This window comes from Microtus oregoni, unplaced genomic scaffold (genome assembly GCF_018167655.1).
Source record: "Microtus oregoni isolate MIOR12 unplaced genomic scaffold, Mior012 000018F_ref0000195, whole genome shotgun sequence".
In the NCBI taxonomy this organism is placed as follows: domain Eukaryota; kingdom Metazoa; phylum Chordata; class Mammalia; order Rodentia; family Cricetidae; genus Microtus; species Microtus oregoni.
In genome coordinates, this window is record NW_024543077.1 from 40,997,400 (window position 1) to 41,023,141 (window position 25,742).

The 25,742-nt window shown below is 37.4% G+C and overlaps 2 protein-coding genes across 2 annotated transcripts; both read left to right on the forward strand.

Moving 5' to 3' along the window:
• Window positions 1-2,356: 2,356 nt before the first annotated feature.
• Window positions 2,357-3,316, forward strand: LOC121458616 (olfactory receptor 10AG1-like). The gene has a single exon (XM_041667929.1). The coding sequence runs from the start codon at window positions 2,357-2,359 to the stop codon at window positions 3,314-3,316; it is 960 nt and encodes a 319-aa protein (XP_041523863.1).
• A 10,821-nt stretch (window positions 3,317-14,137) lies between these two features.
• LOC121459123 (olfactory receptor 10AG1-like) lies at window positions 14,138-15,118 on the forward strand. The gene has a single exon (XM_041668643.1). The coding sequence runs from the start codon at window positions 14,138-14,140 to the stop codon at window positions 15,116-15,118; it is 981 nt and encodes a 326-aa protein (XP_041524577.1).
• Window positions 15,119-25,742: the final 10,624 nt, after the last annotated feature.

Sequence of the window (25,742 nt, forward strand, 5' to 3'; positions counted from 1 at the left end):
AAGAGTCTTTCAAGTCCAATGATAGAAATGATCAAATTAGGTTCTTTTGAGGATACTATATTTTATATTGTGACTTGGATCACATATTTGATATTTTTGTGTTTCTATAACAAAGTCCTCATCTAGTATGAGGTGAAAATACAGTTAATTAGGCTGACGGCTTTCTTTGTTTTGAGAAGGGGTTTTTCTTAGTTGTTGCTGCTTCTTCATATCACTCAGTGTATTATAAGCTATTAACTCTAAGCTTAGTATTTTTGCTGATTCACAATTTTTTTACTCTCATAAAGTGAAGAACAAGGAGATATACGAGTGGGATGATAACGTGGGCTAGAATGATTATGCAAAATAAGAAGTAAGCAATAAAGTCAACACCTACTGAGGCTAAAGCTGCTATTATCCAGATCAGACAGTTCATAGCCCATGCTATTCCTGAACTAAAATAACCACTTAAGCCTGATGTTTCCCCTTGAAGGAAAGGCAAAAACCAAATATAACAGTGAGGATATTGATACGTTAGACAGTAAATTTAAGATAGAAAATTTGATATAATTAGATACCTAATTTCCATTATAAATAACTCATTGTTAATTCACTTTATTAGCATGTTGTTGAAGCCAATGAGCAATCATCCCTGCAATAGTTTTGTAAATATATAACAAATGCTCACCTGTGTATAGAACTAATTATTTATTACAACAGAAAGCCAATTAAGAAAATGAAGTTGTTTTTTTCTAGAAAGCATTTTTCATATTTTTAAAATAAAAACTTAAAAAATGATTCATGATAGTCTATTTTCTCAAAACTTTCCACGTTGCTGCTAAGTTTCAATTCATTCATTCTCTGATATATCAATATCTTAAATACATAGTTATATTTATTCCTACAAATTCTTTCATATTTAGATATGTATTGGTCTAACTGTAGTCTCTAAGCTCTATAAAAATAGCACCTATGGCCGGGCGGTGGTGGAGCACACCTTTAAACCCAGTACTCGGGAGGCAGAGGCAGGTGGATCTCTGTGATTTCTAGGCCAGCCTGGTCTACAAGAGCTAGTTCCAGGACAGGAATCAAAAAGCTACGGAGAAACCCTGTGTAGAAAATCCAAAAAAAAAAAGCACCTATGTTATGTGGAATTTTATAAATTGCATCCTATGATCCTTCATACAGAGAAGACAGATATTAAATCATCGTCATCTACTCAGAACTACACAAGCAGCTACTCAGAAACATCAGGAAAAAAGAAACTTCAATTCTCTATGTGCAAGTTGATTTTTTTTTCAAATTTATTTTTCATGAGTGCTGTATTGCATCTAAATAAGAATATATATGGAAAAATTATGTAAATATTGAATGTTCTTGAGAAGTTATAAAATAAAAAGAAATTGTATAGTTATGTAAAGGAAGCAAATAAGCAAATTGTAAGTTTTCAGAAAACCAAACTAGAGTTTGAAGGTCCAGACATTATAGATTACTCTCTCCATCATTTTACACAAGATTACACTCTACCCAAAATTTTATATTTACTCTTTTATATTTACTCTTGTGAATGTGAAATATGTGAAAAGGTTTAGAATAATATGAAAATAAAATTCACACTCAAAGTTTTAGTCACTCCCAGAAATTCAAGATTAATAAAAGTAAAACACCGAGTCAGATTTTAAATTATGGTAATGTTTGGGGAAAAGAGATGGATAAAGAAACTTGAAATCCTAAGAGCAGAAATCAGTAATATGAAATCAGGAATGTACAAAACTCAAGATTTCAGGAAGGTTTAACCAAATGGCACAATTACTAACCCCAAGTAATTATTTTTATATATCAAAGATATTCAATGCCTACATCAATGCACTAGATTCTATATTTTTGTTTTTTAATCCTTTTAGCTTTTGTTTCCTTCCAATATATTGAACTTATACTTATTTTTCATATGTGACTTCTACAAAATTGACATGATCTTGAGTTTTATAAACTTCTCATTCCATATTACTGATCAGAAACTCATTTCTTTCTTCAAGGTAATAGCATTCCTCACTGTGCTACACATTGAAGGCAACTGTTTATAGCCAAGGATAGGCAGCCTGAACCATTGTGATCTTGTTTTGTTGCTCTGTGTCTTGTTCTTTTGGTTTGTGATAAACCATGATTATTTATTGTGAGTGTGAAAAAAAGGTTTTAAATATCCTTTTCTTGTATTCTATGAAAATTTAGGAAACGGGACTATATAGGCTTGCAAATAACTCAAGGAAATAAATACAAGTGGACATCACTACTGTGTCTGTGGATTTGACACACAATTTGTCACAAATTTTTTGAATTCTATGGAGTAAATGACTTATAGCCTTGATACCTGTCATCCATGGATGGATCCATATTAAAAACTCCACAACAAAAGAACCGTTCCACGTTGTTAGAATTCATCTTAATTGGATTTTCTGATGTTCCCAATTTGCAAGAATTTCTTTTTGTGGTGTTTTTGATAATGTATTTAATTATTGTGATGAGCAATAGTTTTATCATCATAATTACTAGGACTGAGCCTTCTCTGCAGACTCCCATGTATTTTTTCCTTGGAAATTTTTCTTTCTTAGAAATATGTTATGTGTCAGTCATTCTCCCCAGGTTATTAACCAGTCTCTACAGACAAGACAGAAGCATTTCCATTATAGCGTGTGCTACTCAAATGTATTTATTCCTTTGTTTAGGGGCCACTGAATGCCTTATTCTGACTGTTATGGCTTATGACAGGTATGTTGCCATTTGCAACCCATTGCTCTACCCTGTCATCATGAACAATAGTTTCTGTATACAATTGGCAACTGGCTGTTGGGTATTTGGAGTTCCTGTGCATATAGGGTTCACATATTGGATCTTCTCTCTACCATTTTGTGGATCAAATCAGTTGAATCATTTTTTCTGTGATGTACCTCCAGTAGTGAGCCTAGCTTGTGGGGACACTTTAATGCTAGAGGTAGTGATTTATGTGATTGCCCTTTTAGTGGTCACAGTTCCTTTTATGTTGATATTGGTATCTTATGTAAAAATAATCTCAACCATTCTGAAGCTTCCATCTGCTACTGGGAGAGCCAAGGCCTTCTCTACATGTTCTTCCCACCTTATAATTGTAGCTTTATTCTTCGGATCAGGTATCATCACATATTTGAGACCAAAGTCCAGCTATTCAGCAGTAACAGACAAATTCCTTTCTCTTTTCTATACAGTGCTGACCCCACTGTTTAATCCCATAATATACTGTTTGAGAAACAAAGATGTTATGATTGCATTGAAAAAGTTCCTTTTGAGACGTTTTATATTATGATTTGCAAAACATGCTTGATTTTTTTTACAAATTACTTATTTTCTATAATTGTAGTGTAAACATGTCATTGAATTACCTTATTATTTTTTTTTCTTACCCACTCCATGTAACATTACCCTTGCTCCATTACAGTTTCATGGCACCTTTAAAAAATTATTTTTACATAGAAATTCATGTGCATAAAAACATAAACATTCACTTGGGAGGCAGAGACAGGCGGATCTCTGTGAGTTCGAGGCCAGCCTGGTCTACCAAGGGAGTTCCAGGACAGGCTCCAAAGCTACAGAGAAACCCTGTCTCGAAAAACCAAAAAAAAAAAAAAAAAAAAAAAAAAAAAAAAAAAAAACATAAACATTCCTCTTTTTCATATAGTATTTGTGATTATTTTTCAACAACCTTGATTTTGAGTCATTCTGAAGGGTGCTCTTGTTTTTATTTTAGGCAAAACCAACTTAGTGTTTATTATCGAGCAATAGGTTAATTCCAAATTTTAGTTCTTATTTATGTGCAAATAAAATTTCAAGAGAATTCTTGATTTCAAAAGTAACAATGGAGTTATTAAAGAATTTTTAGTTCTTTTTATGATAGGAATCCAAAATAACTGCTCTATTTTCTATTTCAGGAAAGTATCATGCAGATGTATGCTGTACTAGGTAGTTTAGTTTGAACTTGACACAAACTAGAGGAAGTAAAGAGGAGGGAACCTCAGTTGAGGGAATGCCTCCATTGCTATGAGCAAAAGGATTATTTAGTAATTAGTCGTCTTATTTCACATGGTCAAACCATCAGAGTGAGGAACAGTGAATGGAGGTTTAAATGCAATGTATGGAATGTTGGTATTACTGCCTTTTGGTTAAAGCAACTGTTGCTGTAGTTTCTTCACCATAGCCTATTTCTTTCTGCTACAAATTTGCGATTCAACTCCCACAGTTTATTACTATTTGATCATTTACTGGACACAATTTTACCTATGAATTTTCTGTTTACTGATTGCATCCTCTAGGTATATGTGAAAACAGTCCCACTACCAAGTGTTTGCTCCAGTCTCCTATGTAAATGCAGGGATCAGCCTTCCTGCAATAATCTTTATTGACAGGCATTCGGTCAGTGTTTAGGGTCCATATAAAATATCCCATCTAAGACATTCCCAGATATCTGAAGAAATAGAATTACTGTGTGCCCAAATTTGCAGATTCATTTCTACTCAAATAGATAGAAAATATAAGCATTTACTGGTTTTACCTCACTTGTAGGTATAGAAGCAATGATCTAAAAGTAGCCTTGTTTTAAATGATTCCTAACACCTCATGCTCATCTTCACCTCAGTTTACTGATGACTTTTGTTCAGGAGATTTACTACTGTGTCTTAATCTCAAGAAAAACAATTGACCATCTACCCACAGCCCGGAGGAAGACAAACCTCCACTGGCACCTCTGGTAATTTTGAGGCTTGGGTCTTTTCTTTGTTCCAATTGCTTAGAGTAAGTAAGTAAATGCTATAAACTTCAGAACCAAAATGCCCTTAGATTTTGCAACATTTGGCAAACGTGCTAATGAACAGTTGTCCATAAACTTTCTTGTCTCTGAGTTGGTCTGCCTGTAGGCTTTTGTTGGTCTTTGTAGCTGGGTAAGAACAAAGAGAGTTAACAGAAGTTGGAGCAGAGCAGAAGCATTCTAAAAATTAGCAGAGATAGGAAAACGAAGAAAAAAGAAGAAGAAAAAGAATGTAGCTGAGAATTGTAATTAGATTTGAGACAGAGAATGAGAGCTAAGAAATTATAGGCAGGACAAGAATTAGAATAACGAAAAAGAAAGAACAATAAAAAGACAAGGTTAGAAAGAACAGATTGTGTGTAGATTTTATTGGCTTATAGTAGCATCTTTTTTGAACCTTGAGGGTAAACTTTACTGGCACAAATTTTAAAGTTTTCAATACTCTATGAGATCTGGATCTAAAGCATTTTCTCAGTTGGCAAGGAACCACATTATTGTGGGTGGTGCCATCCATGGGATTCTCGTTGTCAGTTCTGTAAGAAAACAGACTAAGCCACAGGAAACCACAGTATCAGCTGCCCTCCATGGCCTCTGCATTAGTTCCACCCTCCAGCTTCCTGCCTTATTTGAATTACTGCCATGACTACCATTGGCGATGAACAGCATTGTGGAATTTAGGCTGAATAAATCTTTTCCTCCACAATTTACTTTATGGACAGGTTTTTTAGTCACTGCAATAGAAATCCTAATTTTGACAAATGTTTACTCCATTATAATGTGGAAATGAATTAGCAATTAATAGGTAAAACTCAACTATTAGTACTGTAATGCATTTTGGTTAATAATTGCTTTGTAATTATATAATTATATTAAAGAAAATTCAACATCCAGTTGATGTTATATTCTCCTCTGTATGCTGTGAATATTTTTAATTACCAGTGATTAACAAAGAAGCTTTTTTGGTCAATGGCTCAGCAGATTAAAGTCAGGTGAGAAATCCAAACACAGATAAAGTGAGAGAATAGGCATAGTCAAGGAGATGCCATGTAGATGCCAAAGGATAAAGATGCCTGGATCCTTTCCTGTAAGCCACAGCCTCATAGTGATACACAGATAAATAGAAATGGAGTAGTTTAAGATGTTAATAACTTGACCAAAGAGTGTTGCAATTAATATATTTTCTGTATGATTATTTGGGTCTGGGCACCTCGGAATTGCATGAGCAGTCTTGGTCTACATCCAGTTGACATTACGTATATTTCATGTTAAAGACATCTTACTCTCTGATGAGTAGCCTGCTGCCACACATGGGTTTAAACAATCTTTTATCAGATGGACTTGGTAATACAGATATTCCGTTTCATCATTCTAGAGGCAGAGACAGGTGGATCTCTGAGTTAATGGTCATCCTAGCATTCAGAACAAATGCCAGGATACCCTGGGTTACACAGAGAAACCCAGACTTGAAATCCTCCCACCAAAAACATTTTTTTTCCTTAAAATATTCTTATCTTTTTTCTTTAATGCCCATAATCAATGTATGTAGAAATATTTTTAATTGATTGCTTATATTCTGAAATCTGAGAAACTTTGCCATTCCATGGAATTTTAGTATTAATATATTTGTAAGATTTATCAAGAAATATCACTGGAAAACAGGGTTTTCAAATGTATCTCAGTGGCTTTATAAGTTTTCTTCTGAGATGAAGACAACCCTTCCTCTAGGCTAGTGATTTTCTAAATATTACAAACCTCCTTTAGGAGAGCACACTTTATTCAGGCACGTTATTGCATAGAATATCAGCTCACACTAAAATAAATAATTGAATGAATAAATAAATAGGTATAACCCTGATATGCTAATTATAGCAATGACCAATTCATTCTTTTAGTTTTTTGAATGTTTAGCATCTCAATTTAAAATTTTCATTTTCTTTTTTATTTCTACAAGGTTTTTAATCTATAGATATACAATTTATTCTTATAGAACACAAACATGGTAACCAGAAGCTAGATAAAATCAAGAGACAAGAACTACAGGAGTGTATGATATGTGGTAGTAAGTGATAGCTTTGCAGAGCAGAGTCACTAGAGATAATGGTAGCATACTGTAAATTTCAAAGACTATATCCTAAATAAGTAAATTATTATATTTATCTTTTAACATATATATATATTACATGTATTGTATCAAAATATTATTAAATTTCCAAGAAATAGGTACAAATTTTAGCTTTTATGACTTTTTATTTAATTATTTATGGAGTAGTGAGAATGGAGAAAAGCTCCCAAGTTTAAAGAGAGTAAGCATAGCTGGATATATTCTTATAATCCATGTTCCCTTTAGCTTAAATTGTGTCTCTGAGGCCATGATGGAAAATATAACAAGTCCCAGGGTCCCAGGGTCTATGTTAGCCATGTGGCTTGGTACTGTTAATAGTGAGGCATTCTCGTTTTGCTTCCTCTATGTCTGATTTCCTCTGTGACAGTGCAGACCGTTTTTCCTCTTCCCACAATTCTCATGTTCCTGTTGCCCTGCTTCTATTTCCTGCCTGATTGCCCCACTAACATAGGTAATAAATCAAATGGACTTAGCAGGCATCTATAGAAAATTTCACCCAAATAGAAAAGAATATACCTCCTCGGTATCTCACGTAACCTTCTCGAAAATTGATCACATACTTGGTAACAAAGCAAACTTCCACAGATATATATAAAAAAAAAAGTTTAGTAACCACCTGTGTCTTATCGAATCACCATGGAATAAAGTTAGAATATAACAACAATTCAACCCCCAGAAAACCTACAAACTCATGGAAACTGAACAGTCAGCTACTGAGCCACCCCTGGGTCAGGGAAGAAATAAAGAAAGAAATTAAAGTCTTCCTTAAATTCAATGAATATAAAGATACAAAATACCCAATCCTATAGGACACTATGAAAGCAGTGCTAAGAAAAAAGTTCATAGCGCTAAATTCCCAAATTAAAAAAAGATGGAGAAAACTCACATTAGAGACTTAACAGCACAGGTAAAAGCTCTAAAAAGAAGAAGAAGAAGAAGAAGAAGAAGAAGAAGAAGAAGAAGAAGAAGAAGAAGAAAAGAAGCTGACTCACCAAGGAGGAGAAGAAGACTGGAAAAATCAAATTGAGGGTTGAAATCAACAAAATAGAAACATGGAAAACAATCCAAAGAATCAATGAAGGAAACAGTGCTAGTTCTTGAGTAAAATCAACAAAATTGACAAACCCCTATCCAAACTAGTTAAAAGGAAGAGAGAGAACACGCAAAATAATGAGATCAAAAATGAAAACGGAGCCATAACAACAGACACTGAGGAAATTCAGAGAATCATTGGGTCTTGTTAAAAAGCCTATATGTGACAAAGTTGGAAAATGTAAAAGAGATGGACTTGTTTTTAGATAAAATCCAAATACCCAAATTAAATCAAGACCAGGTGAGCAGCACATAATGCCTGTCTGCACTCTATGTGCTACCATACAGTTTGTGAGCTAGGAGCAAGGGGCTAGAGGTTAAAATACACAAACACACAGACAGAGAGACAGAGATATGCACCTCTACTCACTGGTAAGAAGCCCTTTATACAATAGCACCCAGGAGGCTTAGCACCCAACAGTCAAGTGGGCCAACAGGTGAAAACCTTATCCTCTGATCCTCAAGGCCAAGGCAACCTCTTTTGGCTACAGAAAGAAGAGCTGGAGAGATAGCTAAGTGGTTAAGAGCATTGGCTGCCCTTCCAAAGGTCAGAAGTTCGATTCCTGACAACCACATAATGGCTCACAACCATCTGCAGTGAGGTCTGGTGCCCTCTACTGACAACAGAAGGGAAAGGCAGGAGAGATAGCTCAGTGGTTAAGAGCATTGCTGGACATAACATCCTGTATATAATAGAATGTTGGTTTTAATAGACTCATGGAAACAGATCTCAATAGTGTTGAGAGCATTAAAATATAAATAAAACTTATTTGCAGGACATTTCATATTCTAATTATTTTGAAAAAAAAAAGGACATTCGTGATCCTAGAGAAGCTAAATAAGAATGTGAACCCAAAGAAAAACATATAGTTATCCTCCTGGATAATAGGAGTAGACAAGATTGCCTGGCAAATATTGGGAGCTCGGGGGTGGGGGTGGGATGGGGGTAAGGGGAGATGGGGAGAGAAAATTAAGAAGGGAAGAATGGGGAGAGCTTTGAGGAATGGGATGGTTGGGATGGAGGAAAGGTGGATATGGGAGCAGGGAAGTATATATCTTAATTAAGGGAGCCATTTTAGGGTTGGCAAGAGACTTGTCTCTAGAGGAGTTCCCAGGTGTCCAAAGAGATGTCCCCAGCTAGTTCCTTGGACAGCTGAGGAGAGAAAGCCTGAAATGGCCCTATCCTATAGCCACACTGATGAATATCTTGCATATCACCATAGAACCTTCATCTCGAGATGGATGGAGATAGAGACAGAGACCCACATTGGAGCACTGGAATGAGCTCCCAATGTCCAAATGAAGAGCAGAAGGAGGGAGAACATGAGCAGGGATGTCAGGACTGTGAGGGGTGCGTCCACCCACTGAGACAGTGGGGCTGATCTAATGGGAGCTCGCCAAGGCCAGCTGGACTGGGATTGATGGAGCATGTGATCAAACCGGACTCTCTGAACGTGGCGGTCAATGAGGGTTGGCTGAGAAGCCAAGGACAATGGCACTGGGTTTTGATCCTACTGCATGTACTGGCTGTGTGGGAGCCTAGTCTGTTTGGATGCTCACCCTCCTAGACCTGGATGAAGAGGGAGTGGATCTTGGACTTCCCATGGGGCAGGGAACCCTGACTGCTCTTTGGACTGGAGAGGAAGGAGGAGGGAAGTGGGGGGAAGGGGAGGGAAATGGGAGGAGGGAAGGAGGTGGAAATTTTTAATAAATTTTAAAAAAGTAAGTGTTCGTATTACCAACTCAATCCTAAATAAGACATGAAAGAAATGAAAACCTGTGCTAAATGAAACATTTGTCAATGATTATACAAAATACCTCTGCTTTTAATTCCAGTACTAAGAAGAGGGAAGCAGGAGAATCCCTGAGTTCAAGGCCAGTGCCTGTTCTACAGAACAAATTCCAGGATTGCTGAGAATACATGAGAAACAATGTCTTAAAAATAAAACAAAATATATACAAAATACATGTGATGCTTTAGCAAATGATAACAACAAAGAGTTATCCAATGAAAAAATAATAAAACAGAAAATGAAGTTTTGTTACTAAAAAAATCTTATAACTATATTATAACTGGTCAAATGAGTTGGGAATATAATATCCTTAAAAGAGTGTGAAAATACCACTTTTATAGATTCAGTATAAATATATAGATGATATTAATATCAATATTATATTTATGAAGAAAGGATAAAAAAGGAAGCTACTTTTATGCACTCATTACTATTGTTGGTAGGGTCAATACAGACATATGAGTTGGGTTGCTCTCCTTAAAGTAATAATCAATAACTATACAAAATTGTCTCCAGCAGCTTTTCATATTTTATTAAAAGGTATATGAGAAAACATATCATGTACCAATATTTATATAAATAAACTATTTCTGTCACCAGATAAAAAATAATGTAAAAATAATGTCACAATTCCTGTGGCAAGCACAAGGAAACTTTGTATACAGTAAGATAATGCCAAAGAGAAGTTCTCCCTGTATAGTGATATCTCATTATATGTCAATAAATAAAGCTTGCCTAAAGATTACAGAGTAAAACAGTTCCACTGTTAATGGTAACAGGAAATGGTAACACATAACTATAATCCCAGTAACCACATCAGTTTGCCAAATAACCAAAAGGTTCATAACTTTAATACCAAAGGTGCATGCCCTAAATCCCAGTCCTAGGGTTTTTTTTTTTTGAGACAGGGTTTCTCTGTAGCTTTTGGTTCCTGTCCTGGAACTAGCTCTTTTAGACCAGGCTGGCCTCGAACTCACAGAGATCCGCCTGCCTCTGCCTCCTGAGTGCTGGGATTAAAGGCATGCGCCACCAACACCCAGCTAGAGAAGATTTTAAAATAGGATACATTACTCAGACAGTCTCAATGTGAGATTCCTAAAGGCAGGATCACCATTTCCAGACTGAGTTTGAGGTAAGAATCAGTGTTTGACTGTTTTGCTTTTCTGACTTTCAGTTTGATCCCCAAATTCCCTCTCTCTCAGTGTTTTAGTGTTTTATTAACCAAGCTTCATTTTGGTGCCCACATTTTGGGGCATGAATTTACAAAAAGGCCATTTGCCTGAGATCCACCAACCAAAGCCAGAGCTGGGATTAGAATTCTAGCTCTAGGAACTGGATCCCAAACCTAACCATCTGGGTTCAGGAAAACTAGTGATCCCAGTTCCCAAATCTGCTCTGGCTTAACTTTCATGAAAAGATGGAAAATACTCAGAGAATCTGAATACTTTATGTTTTTGAGCTGTCTTTAAATTGTTTGACTGCTGAGGAGGGAGCAACAACTGTGATTTCTAGATCCAAAAAGTAATACTGTAAAAACCTATAGTCAGTAGTATAAAAGTATTCTGATATTTTGATGATAGAAGAACATAAATTTGATTAATATCAGTTTCCCAGAAATTAATTATGAATAGTATCCTAAAATTAATTTGATGCACAGGAGAAATGTTCCCCAGGGGTTTGATGGTCCTTATTAAATAACAGTCCCTATCTGGAACCAAAATGATTATAGTGGAATCAGTGCAACTGCCTGAGGAAAGCAAGAACATACAAAATAGAAAAGATAAAATTTCCATTTACTTTCACTGCTGATTTCAAGTGGATGTGTAGAGGTAAGATCAAGTGCTTTCCTTACACTATTAACCAAAGGTGACTCTGACCTTCTAGGTCAAGATGATCTTAAAATACCACAGATTAAGTCTTACTCTGAAAATCTACCCATTAAGCAGGTCTCACATAACTCTACTCTTCTGTATAATTGGAATAAATTAATGAATCTAATGACACTTTCTAATGTTCTTTAACAGCACATTATAAGTATTTAGATATTTCTTATCTTAGCATTGGGAGTCAATTTGTGGTAATTTAAGTTAGATATTTGTCAAATTGTGCTAATTATGCTGTTGGTAAGAGAACTGATTGCATACATATTGAAAGTGAGCACAGAGAAATTTAATAATACAAGAGCATGAGATCATATGTATCTATCAATTTATTTTTTTAAATTTTAATTTACTATATTTTTAATGACTCTTTGCTTGTAGGCCTATGGGCCACATGAATGGCTTGTGTCTGTGGAGGTCAATAGATTATATCAGATTTCTTGAAGTTAACATTACAGATGCTAGTGAGTCACCTTGTGAGTTCTCAGAATGGAACCTAGGTCATCTGGAAGAGCAGTCTGTGGTATTAATGCTGATCCATAAATTCAGCTTCTTCGATCTTGTAATTTAAATGAATCATTGAATGAATCTAGAAGGCAAATGGAATACTAGGATAGGAAATATCTAAATACTTACCATGTGCTATTAAAGAACAACTATTTAGAAAGAGTCATTAGATTTGTTGATTTCTTCCAATTATACAAAAAAAGCTAATCAATAAGAGAGATTCATTTAATTTTGTCAGTTATTTTTGCTCATATTAATGTACGTTGAACAATCACCAAGACAGTTGGTGAAAGATCCAGTTTTTACATAAATACTAAAGAAGAAAAGTTATACAAAACATACATATTTTATCAGTGAATAACATAACAGGAAAATCTGCCATGAAAATGGAAATAAGATAGTTTTAAAGTAAAAAGTTAGATAAGAACATTCTAGTGGTCATGTTTATAATAATTATCACAGTGAATGATCATACAAAGCAATATTATAAGAATTTTTATATAATAAAAATTTGCTTCAAGAAAATTGACATTGGTAGATTTTTTTTCATTTCTTATTTTAATGTGATTTCCTTTTGCTTTCTTTTTTCTTTGTTTTTCCTAATATCTATGGGTATGCATGCTTGCAGAGTTCAGCTTTTGATGCAAGGAATAATTCACAATTGCTTTTCTACTTAACTTGCTGACTTATGATGTCACAGAGAATCCCAGAACTCAATGAGATGGCTAGTCCAGACATTAGCTTAGTGTAGTCCCTGTCTGTCTTTAAATCGTGGAATCTTACTAGGGCTTCCCCAACCACTAGGCATTATCTTGCATTTATGGAGTTGTGAACTCTGCTCTTCAAGGTAGCAAGCTCAAAACTGAAAGTTGCAACCATATAACCATGGATTTAACTTCCTTTGTACTCAGTATAACAACCTGTGGAATTCACAAAGAAAGATATAAGACCTTCTTTTGAATAAGAGTTAAAGAAAATCTTCAAATAAAATCTGTGAATTTAAAAACTTTGTATTGATAAAAATGAAGGAAAGGTAATTTACAAACACAGAAACAAAAAAGGTTGTACTAAATTCTCACTAATTAACTATTAACAATGGACTACTTTACTGTACAACCCATAGCTCTGTTTGCAAGGTTTAAGTGGCCCTCTGCAAACTGAGAGTCACTCTGCATGTTGAGGGTCAGCTTTTAGATATCTCCCAGTTAATCATGACCAGCAACTGACGTGATCTAAGTTATCATTTAAATGAAAGAATGTATGTGACTTTTTGGTTGTGCATTGTCCCATTCTCTTCCCTGCTATGCAAAACTGGCCATATTAGAGGACTAGAGAGCTTTGGTAAACACCATCAGGAATGCCAGAGAGTAACAATGGGCTAAATACAAACACTAGTTTAACCAGAAAACCCTGTTAATACAAATTTTTTTAAAGTAATTTATATCTGAATTTCATCTCAAGATTGTAAAAATTCTTTTGTTCATGTCTGATGTTTGTTTCATCAGACAAAGGAGAGTTTGGAAACTGTCCATGGCTAAGGCTACAAAAGCCCGTCTCTACCTGTGGTCACAGCTGTAGCTGATAAGCTTTGTGTACTAAAGGAGATTTTTTTTTCTGGAATAAAGTTTGCTTCTAACTTAATAGAAAAACAAAGGAGAAGTGCAAAGATATAATTTCCCTACAGGGTTCCTGTATTTATAACGTATGTATCTCAAAACCTTGTTGAAATATAGCTGAGTCTAGTAAAATAAATCTTATGTCATAGGCTTATTTTAACTACATACTTAGTGCTTTTTGAATGTTAAGAATTTTATGCTGTAGTTAAAAAGCAAAATTATCATAAATTATGTTTAAAAATACATAAATATATTCATTCATCTTATCCAGCCAACATAAGACATTTGTGGACTTGAAAAATAAATGCATCAAACATATGGAAATTGTTTTATCTACAGATGAAGAGCAAAGTAAAATAGAATATTCAAATATTACAATTAGAGAATTCATTCTCTTAGGATTTTCTGATGTTCCCTATCTCCATTGGATGCTTTTTGTTATATTTTTGCTCATGTATTTGACTACTCTTCTCTGCAATAGCATTATAAGACTAATAACAAGAATTGACCCTGCTCTACAGACCCCTATGTATTTTTTTCTTAGCAACTTTTCTTTTGTGGAAATCTGCTATGTAACAGTCACGATCCCGAGGATGCTCATGGATTTTTGTACACAGAAAGGCACTATTCCATTGTTTTCCTGTGCTTTACAACTCTGTCTTGTCATCATGTTTGGAGGAATGGAGTGCCTCCTACTTACAGTCATGGCCTATGACCGTTATGTGGCCATTTGTAATCCTCTGAACTATCCACTAATCATGAACGGTAAGATCTCTGTGCAGCTTGTGGCTGCTTGCTGGGTCAGTATCATTCCAGTTGTGACTGGGCAAACTTATCAAATTTTCTATTTGCCTTATTGTGGATCTAACAAAATTAATCACTTTTTTTGTGACATCCCCCCTATACTTAAGCTTGCTTGTGGAGACACATTTGTGAATAATTTAGCAATCTATGTTGCTGCAGTGGCTTTTATCATGGTTCCATTTCTGTTGATCATTGCCTCCTATAGCAAGATTATCTGCAACATTCTAAATCTGTCATCTGCTGGAGGAAGGTCCAAAGCCTTTTCTACCTGCTCATCACATCTTATAGTTGTGGTATTGTTTTATGGAACAGCTATTATAACATATGTAATACCAAAATCAAATCAATCAGAAAACTTGGGGAAGCTGCTGTCTCTTTTCTACACCGTTTTCATTCCACTGTTGAATCCAATCATATATACACTGAGAAATAAGGACATCATGGTAGCACTAAAAAAATTACAAACTAAGTTATTGATATATGGGACCACATAAAATTACAAAAATGGATTTCTTATATGTTTTGCATGTATATGCAGCACAGCAGAATTGTTAAATTCATTTCTGAATGTTCAACTATCATAATTAATATTGTGTTAGTACTCATGTCAAGTGATATTTGTTTGAGGAAATTTGATGTTCTGTAAACGGAAACTGTACTTTTATTTCCTGACCACCACGACCCGAATAATCAAACAGAAATTACATTAATTTCAACACTACTTGGCAAATGGCTCATCTTATCCCTGCATAGCTCTTATATCTTAAGGTACCCCTGAAACAGGAAACTGTGCATTATTTCCTGTCTGCTGATTATCAAACAGATACACAAAAACTGTGTTAATTACAACTTTTCTTGGTTAATGGCTCAGGTGCATTTCTAGATAGCTCTCACATCTTAAATTAGTCAATTTCTATTAATTTGTGTATTGCTATGAAGCTGAGGCTTTCTTGTAAGACTCTGGTGTCTCCTTTCCTAGCTACGTGGCATCTCCCTGACTCCTCCTGCTTGCCTCCTTTTTCATTGCTTGGATTTCCTGCCTTACTATATTCTGACACGCTGTAGGCCAAAACAGATTATTTCTTAACCAATGGTAATAAAACATATTCAGAGCATATAGAATGAGTCCCCACATCATAACCCATTTCTATTAATAAATGTATCATCACAAGGCTGTGGCTCACTGGTAAGGTTCTGGCATCCTTGGCCTTCGTCAGCTACAGGGCATCTCCTTGATTCTGCCTACTTTCTGTATATATCTGTGTTCAGATTTTCTGCCTGGCATTATTCTGCTAAGCTATTGGCCAAAACAGCTTTATTCATCCACCAATAAAAACAAAATATATACAGAAGGATATCCCACTTCATATCACATTTTCTGTTTAATTAGAAATGAAAGCTTTCACTTCGACAAAGTAAAACTACATATGCAAAACAGTGATTAAACAAGAATCAAAGTTACAATATTTAGTCCATTTATTTTTGGCAAATTAAGTAAAACTCTATCATCTATCCTATTTTTGTGACTCTAAAGTTTTGTGTTTAATTTATCATAACTAAGGAAAACAAAAATTATAACTATCTGGTATTCAACTCCATCAACGATCCCAGAAGTGTATAATATCACCTAAACAAGAAGTATATTGTAAGCAACATTCAATGTTCTAGAACTGACACCGACATCTCACTGCCTGGACAGTCACCCAAAGTTCTTTTCTAATTTTGGGGCATCTGTCTTTAGTCTATAGGCCCATAATATCTAACAAACTTTTCAGTGAAACAGGAAACGTGAAGATTTGTTCTGCCTTGTACTGGAAAAGTTCATCAGTTGCTTTCTTCTGTGTTTAGCAGAGTGTCTGACATTTTCTTCTGTGAAGCAGGAACTTTGAAGGACCATCACATTTTTTGGAAAGTTCAGCAGTCACTTTTCTATGGGTTCTATATGCCTAGTCTATGCAGCATACCGTCATACAGTCTAGGCAAGAACAGCTTCTTGCCCAAAGGGCTCGACTTGTTACCTTGAAGACAAATTCCATAATAAGTTTCTTCGATGTCCATCCACTTCTCGGAAATAATTTGTGCAGACAGAAGAAGAAATGTCTCACTGTTGAAAAAAAATCTAAGTTCTTAAAATATTTTAAATGCTGCATTCTGTAGGTCTTTGAGATGTTTGAAGAATTTCTATCCATTTTAAATATATCTCTATACATGTAGAAACCCCAACTAACATGACTGAGCATTTGATTGTTATAGGTGACTATTAATTTATAATTTTAATTATATATTACATTTTAATGAGTTATAATAAACATAATACTTTAAACAAGAATAGGTATTTGTATCAATAGACCAACATCCATACTAATGTAAACTGTTTATCTCTTAATAATATCCCCCTTCTTTGGCCACAATCTCAGATACTCCATTTCATATTCAAATATTTTTTCAACTGCAAGAAATCAATTTCCTGCTGCCCTGTGCCCTCTGACAGGTCCCTCCCCTCTTGCTAATGTTGGCAGTGACCCTCAAGGTACAGAGACAGGGCATGCAATGGGGTGAAGGATTACTTGAATCCCACTTCCCCCCAACTTGAGCACCCTTCCTCCCTTGTGTGTGTACACCGCTGTCCCAACTTTTATCACTCACACTGGCCAATCATGCTCTCCCTGAACTCCATGGGTGGGTTCTAGGCCGGGTTCCCCTAATGGTTCTGCTGCCACCATCCTGTGTCCACTCACACTGAGGCCATGGCTCCACGAGTGAACACAAGGCTCCCAGCACCAAGGCAGTGCGCCATCGCCACCCTGGGATTGTGAGGGCTCAGGCAGCTGGGTGCTTTGTGCAAATCTGCAAGCAGCCTGAAGCTGCAGCACCCCACCGCATGCCCAGGCCCCTGCCACCTCCCAAGGAGTGTTCCTCAGTCCTGGGCCCTGTGCAGCCCCCTCTACTGATGGAGGAAGGTCATTGGCTAATAAAGGAACTGCCTTGGCCCATTTTATTGGTTAGAAGATAGGTGGGAGGAGTAAACAGAACAGAACGCTGGGAGGAACAGGAAGTGAGGTCAGACTCGACAGCTCTTCTTTCGGGAGCAGACGCCATACTCCCAGCTCCCAGGCAGACACACGCCATGAAGCTCCGACCCAGGATGGACTAGGCTAGAATCTTCCGGTAAGACCGGTTCTCACAGATTATTAGAGATGGGTTGATCGGGATATCAGAATTAGCCAGTAAGGGCTAGAGCTAAAGGGCCAAGCAGTGATTAAATGAATACAGTTTGTGTGTTGTTATTTCGGGCATAAGCTAGCCGAGCAGGCAGCCGGGGTGCTGGGGACGCAGCCCCGCCGCTGCCCTTACTACCTCACTCTACCAGCTTGGGGCTCCCAGTCAAATGGTCAGGAGGTCAGGCAGTGGGCACTCAGAGCCCACTGTTCCCCAAAGGCTTTGCCCGCTTCCAGGTTCTGGTACCACCGAGGCAGTCCGCCCTGCACTGTCAGCCCGTTTCAGCTGTTCTGCTCTCGCTGCCTTTCTTCAAAACAGGCATGTTGCTATCTTTCCCTTTGCCCCATATTCAAGCTCTGTCCAGGTAGTGAGTAAGAGAAAGTGAAAGAAATCATCTGTACCATAGCCTTAGTTCACTAGAAACATGAGTAAAGACAAAAACAAACATCACAAAAGACCGAGGGCACAGGTAGAGAGTTTGCTCCAGTAAGACAAGAGAAAAAATTAAAAAACAGTGACAGATTGGTATTCTCAAGTGGGAGAAACTCTGCTGGCTCAACTCAATTATGACAAAACTGCCCAGATTTGAGGCGCTCTCTCATCCTCGATCAAATATAAACCTTGAGTCAGAGAGTTGCCATGATTCTCCTACTCCAGGCAGATGCAGGTTAAGATCATTCCTGATAAGCCAGCTCTTGGGCTACACAGATTATAAGAAATGGGCTAGTCCAGGTACGAGAGTTAGTCAAGAAAAGGCTAGATATAATGGGCCAAGCAGTGTTTAAAAGAATACAGTTTCTATGTAATTATTTCGGGGCATAAACTAGAGCTAGCTATGTGGGCGGCCGGGTGCCGGGGACGCAGCCCCTCCGCTCTTATTACTACAGAGTGGCGCCCAGACGTGATGGACTAAATCCACTTAAAAACCTGAGAGGGCTTAAAAATAAGGGAGAGAGAGTTTAATACAGATTTTTGCTGTTTGTTGGTGGCGTGCTGTAGAGAGATTTCCTGATTCGGCAACAGCAGCAGAAAAAACGCTGTGTCATTTTAAAGCGCAGCTTCTTGGGGCTGTGCTGCCAGCGTGAACTCTGGCTTTAAAGCATTTCAATGGCTTTTATGGGACTGGATGTTTTTGTTCCTGCTTGGGATTGAAAGGAGAGTGCTCTGAGACCGTGCTGATGGCTCAGCGGTCCCCAACAGCACCTGGGCAGACGGCCGAATCGGGCTTAGGCAGGCGGAAGGGCATGGCATGTTTTCAGACTGCGCAGTGCTCTGCGTGTCAGATTTGGCTGTAACTTGGATGAAAAGAATTTCTGTGCTGCACGCTCAGTCTCAGAATTAAAGTGCTGAGTGCCACTCCTACCTGGCGGCCCCAGAGCTAGCACAAAATGGTATGTCCTCCATTTTGAAAAGGGGGACAATGAGTGCCACAGCTCAGAGGCACAAGCAGCTCCGCCATGCTAGTGGTGCAATGTGCAAGGATCAGAGGCACGAGCAGCTCCGGCATGTTGGACTGGGCAGGGCCAGCAGGCAGTACCTGTTTTTGACCTAGGAATGTCACAGCTTAGATTCTTAAGCGCTTAATGATGTAAAGGCACAAAACAAAGTGCTCCTGGATAGAAAAAAAATTACAGATTCACAATAAAACTGATTCAGACATAAAAGACCACACTGCTGGATGAATGTACGTAGGCTTGAGAGAGAGAAGAAAAAGAATATAGAGAATAAAGTTGATGGTTTAAAAAAAAGTAAAGTCTTTAAAGAGACAGAGTACAGATAGTTACGAGATTAAAAGAAATAAAGAAAAATAAGCCACGTAAAAATGGAAAATTCACAGAGAGTCTGGATTATGTACATTGTGTTTTCTTTAAAATTTTTGACTGTGAAGGAGCTAAGTACAGAGAGACATTTCATTACATGGGCTGCCAAGCTAAACCAGAATGGATATAAGGGTATTACAATTTCAAAATTTGGGTCTAAGGATATGATATTTTGGAAAGGGTCTTCTTTTGTTTTTACGGAGGACCAGACCCTGTGGATTGCATCTATCCCAAAATGGTATGATAGACCACGACCTCCTTAAAAGTTTCTGTTAACACCCTCAAAAAATTACTTCACTCAACTGCCAACTGAGATAAACCTGGCACACAGGTTATACCCTAAATGAGCTGATTAACAGTGACCCCATTCATCAGGAAGCAGTTTGGAGAGAAAAAACTGCGCCCATGTTCCCAAAATATTGTTTATAAATGTTCTTTTACATTTAAAGGGGAATATGATATAGATATGAATAATTTGCATTGGTATGGATTTTACAGTCAATTTTGTTATATGTATATGTATTTCTGATCTTGATTAAGATATTGTGATTGTATAGTTCATTAAAAATGTACTGTATAATTAAGAAATATAGGTTGTTAATGGATAATCATCAATAATAGTAAAGCTTGTAGTCATGCTAGTTAGATTTTCTAGATATATAGAGATATATTTCAGATAGGCATTCTTCATATCTCTCAAAGGCTGCAGAATATGGCATTTAAAGTATTTTAATAACTTAGGACTTTTCTTGACAATGAGACATGTCTGCTCCTGGCGGCACCAATCTACTTCAAGAGGAAGATGGGAATCGAAGAGGATCCTTATGGAGTTGGATAGCCATTTGGGCAAGAAACTGCTCTTGCCTGGACTGTTGCATAAAATGGACACAGAGAACCCTCAGAGAGAGGACTGCTGAACTTTCCTAAAGGTGAGACGGTCTTTTGGGGTTCATGACTCATGAAAGAGTCTGTGAGACATTCTGCAGGATACAGCAGATAGTGACTGAACTGTCTGAAATTGCCTGCTTCATAGAAATGTCTGCTGGATACTATGGGCCTGAAGGCTGAAGATGGATGCCCCAACGGTACAGAGGAACTTTGGGTGACTGTCCAGGCAGCAAGATGTCTCTGTCATTTCTAGAGTTTTCTTATTTCTTGTTTACTTAGGTAGTATTATATCCTTCTGGAGTCTTTGATGGAGTTGAAGAATGGATAAGTAGTTATAGTTTTCCATTGTTATGATAAAAGATAAAATAGATATAAATATTGTAACTGTGATTCTTGCTTAATAACTGTTTTGCTATATGTAATTTTACTATGTTAAAGTTAAAGTCTTCCTTTTTTTGTTTAAACAGAAAAAGGGGAAGTAATGGGGGAGTGTCATATATCAATCTGTTGATTTCATTGGTTAAGCAATAAAGAAACTGCTTGGCCCTCATAGGTTAAAACATAGGTGGGTGGAGTAAACAGAATAGAATGCTGGGACAAAGACGCCAAGTCAGAGAGTCGCCATGATTCTCCTACTCCAGGCAGATGCAGGTTAAGATCATTCCTGGTGAGCCAGCTCTTGGGCTACACAGATTATAAGAAATGGGCTAGTCCAGGTGTGAGAGTTAGCTGAGAAAAGGCTAGATATAATGGGCCAAGCAGTGTTTAAAAGAATACAGTTTCTGTGTAATTATTTCGGGGCATAAGCTAGAACTAGCCATGCGGGCGGCTGGGTGCCAGGGACGCAGCCCCACCGCTTTTATTACAACATACCTTCCGGCTGTGGTCAGGCAGCCTTGAGATATCCAGAATGAGCTCTCAAAGGGTATACCATGACACAGGACACCCAAACAAGACCCCCACAGAACCAGTGTCCTATGCAGTCACATTGGGGTTTTTTGATTACAAGTTAACTAACTCAGAATATAATCCAACACTCTGACACAGCGGGTGTGGGAGAATGTCTCTCAGGGCTTCAGGGTAAGGGTTCTTAAAGGGAGAAACAGCAAGCAGGGTGGCACAAGCCTTGGCATTTTGGAGTTTTGTAAAAGTATGCAATTTCTTAATTCTTTGGTTGGGGTATAGGGAAATTTCAAACAGTGACTGTCAGCAGACAAGAATTTTAAAACAGCAGTTAATCAGATACCCACAAGGACATTTGAATCAAGCAGTTGTTATTTAGATACCCTGTTGGGTCACTTTGACCAGGAATGGCACAGTTTCTTGGAAATGTTTATGACTTTACTACATTCACCCCCCTAGTTATGTTCTGTCTAAAATGGAATTTCTCAAAATGGAATTTGTTCTGCCACCTAGAAAATTAGGTTCATGTTTTCACACATACATATGTACTTGGGAGTGGCTAGTACAAATCTGGTGAGCTCCTTATTGGAGAAAGTTAGTTAAGAAAGGAATTAAATCATCAGGAATTTCTAGAGAGGATGGTTAGTGTGCTATACTACACTTTTAGGTGATAGATAAAAGCTAAAATATTTATTTTCAGTAAAATTATGAATAGGACATGAATTGTATTTTAAATCATTGTGTACTTTTTTTTCTTCTCTGAGCATGAACAGAATCAGGTAACCAAGCAACCTGTATAAACAGTCAGGTGGAAGCCATGACTCTTAATAAAATTAGCACAGACACCAGATGCTGCAGTTTGTATGGGCCTAGTCTGGAGTGAGACCTACTGCTCTAAGTGAAGAAGAAACCAATGCTCTAAATTATCAGTTCCAGACTCTGCTGTTCTCAGCCACTCTGACTTTGGGTGCTGTGGGTCTTTCCCTGGGTTGCAGTTAATTCTCTCCTCTGTCATCCTTGAGGGTAAAACACAAGCCCTAAATTTCCCGAATTAAAGCACCTGTAGGCTGAGGTGAAAGTAAGTGCAAGGAGTACAACCTGGGATTAAACCAGAGCAGCAGCTTGGGCAGGAATGATTCTATGTCCTTGAGTATCTGTGAAAGTTTAAGTGGGATGCACCATGCCTGGATCCAAATGCCTGCTGATGAAGATAACTGCAGGAAGGCAGAACTCTGCGATTATCTAGGAGAGAAGAAGAAGGCCTGGCAGTAGAAACTGTTTCCACAAATAGTTCTGAACTGTGAACATTCATTTTCAAATATGTAACAAAAAGAGAGTTATAGCTACACTGAAAAATTTACAGCAAAGGACAGGCACTTATTTACAAAGTAGTAATTCCAAAAAGCTTTGTTTTTTGGTTTAGCCTTTACCCGAACCCTGGGTTCAGATAAGTCACTCATAAAAGCAATTACTGAGCAATTACTTTATAAAATTGTGGCTTGTAGCAGGATACCGGAGGACTAGAAATAAATCACAAATTTTCTGAAGGTGTTAGTAAAGATGCAATACAATCCAAGGATAATAACTCCATGGTCTACCTAAGATTAGTTGATCAGTCATAAAATATTCAAGAAGTGGAAGAGACTGAAAATCAGAAAAGAAAGGAAAAAAAACACTAATAAAAGAATCCAGGCTTTGGCAGCATAGATTTTTGCATAAAACTTTTTTTTTAACTTAAAACAATCTTTTCCCATTTTATGTAACAATTCCATTTCCCATTTCCTTTCTTCCCCCTTTCCCACAGCTTCTCCTTACCCAGGCCCCTATATACTATTCAGAGAGGGTAAGCTTTCTCATGGGGAGTCAATAGAGTATGGTGTATCAATTGGAGGTAGGACCAGGGCCCTCCCCCCATATCTACATTGATGAATGCATTCCTCCAAAGAGAATGAGTTTCAAAATGCCAGTTCAAGCACTAGGGATGCATCTTGGTCCCACTGCCAATGATCCCACAGACTTCCTCTGCTACACAATTTTCATTCTCATTCATTGGGCCTAGTTTGGTCCTATGTAGCTTCCCCTACTGTTGTGAACTCCCACTACCTCAGGTCAGGTGTTTCTGAGGCTATTCCCATCATGGTCTTGACCCCTTGGCGCTTATAAATACTCCTCTATTTCTTCAACTGTTTTCTGGGAGCTTGACCCAGTGCTTAGTTGTGAATCTCTGCATCTGCTTACAATCACTTGATCGATTTTTTTTTATTATAGTGAAGGTAGATTTCAATTTGATTACTTTGGAAGGCTAGTTCAGAACTCCTAAGAGAGACATACATGCGTTACCCTGAGAAGGGGAAATAGTCAAGGTCTCCTGAGAATATCAAGAGTGTAGATGGGGAGAAGAGAGGGCAGAAGGGGAAGGAGAATGAGGGAAGAGATTGGGGAGGAGAACATGAGGGAACTACATGTCCAAGATGAAGGAAGGACAGGGGAAAGAGCAAGCAAAGAGTTATCTTAATTGAGGGAGTAATTATAGGGCTAGCAAGAAAATTAGAACTAGGGAAATCTGCAGGAATCAACAAGGATGACTCCAGTTAAGACCCTAAACAACAGTAGAGAGGGTACCTGAAATGCAAAAGACTTCTTGATGAGCAAAAGGATTAACTTAAAAGCATGAGACTGCTTAAAAATTATATGTTGCATAATTCACATGGAGTCTCCAGGGGCCACACAAATCATGCCTTTAGGAATTATACTGTCAGGTAACGCATGGCCACAAAACTCTCCTAGAATTCCGAGAGGAAATTGTTCCTTGAGCAGCTGAGGAGAGGGCACCTGAACTGGCCCTACACTATAACCACACTGATGAATATCTTGCATATCACCATAGAACCTTCATTTGGCGATGGATGGAGATAAGAGACAGAGACCCAGATTGGAGCACTAGACTGAGCTCCTAAGGTCCAAATGAGGAGCAGAAAAACAGAGAACATGAGCAAGGTTGTGCGTGCACCCACTGTGACAGTGGAGCTGATCTAATAGGAAATCACCAAGGCCAGCTGGACTGGGATTGATGGACATGTGATCAAACCGGACTCTCTGAACGTGGCTGACAATGAGTGCTGACTGAGAAGCCAAGGACAACGGCACTGGATTTTGATTCTACTGCATGTACTGGCTTTGTGGGAACCTAGTCTGTTTGGATGCTCACCTTCCTAGAACTGGATGGAGGAGGGAGGTCCTTGGACTTACCACAGGGCAGGGAACCCTGACTGCTCTTTGGACTGGAGAGGGAGAGGGAGGGGGAACGGGGTTAAGGGGAGGGAAATGGGAGGAGAGGAGGAGGTGAAAATTTGTAATAATAATAATAATAAAATAAAATAAATAAAAAACAAAAAAAACCAAACAATAATCCAAATGTTTTAATTGTCAAATTGTTGATAAGCTGAGTACTTTAGGGAGCACAGAAAAAGATTTCAACCGGTAGATCAGTTCCACTATCATGTGTGGGAGGAGGGGGAGGGGAAATGGGAAACGGGGAGGAGGTGGATATTTTTTTTTTCAACAACAACAACAACAAAAAAAAAGATTTCAACCGGGAAGAACACATCAACCAGATGTCCAGCAACAAGTTGACAGTCATGAAAGCATATGTTCATGGAACATCTTATAGAATCAACAGACCATGCTGAGAATATATGTTATATACAAATACATATATGAATGTGATGCCAATTATTATAAAAAGTGGTCATAAATTTGAAGGGAACAAATGTGACATATATGGTGACATTTGGAGGAAGAAGTGGGAAGGAAAAAAATTAGAATTTCAAAATAAATGTTTATAAAATGATCATATTTGTAAATTATGTATAGATTCTAAATCTGTTAAAGTGATATTTGCATTTTACTGAAGAAAATAATTACTATGATCATGAAATTGATATTTATGATCTAATGTCTGATTAAGTGCTTCTTACCCTAAAAGGAAACTATATAATCTGCTCCACAATAAACTACCTACCAAAACTTCCAGAAGAAATTAAAATGAACATAACGGAATTTGTTTTGGAATTTTCTGATATTTCTCAGGTCCAATGATTTCTTTGCGGACTGTTCATTTTCAAATATTACACTATACTATTGGGCAACAGTACCACTGTGCTAATCACAGCAATACTCCTTACCATAGCTACTTTTTTTTAGAGATATGTTATATATTAATTACTCTTCCTAGTATGGTCTTCAACCTTGAGACTTAGAGAAGAATCATCTCTTTCATTGGCTGCGC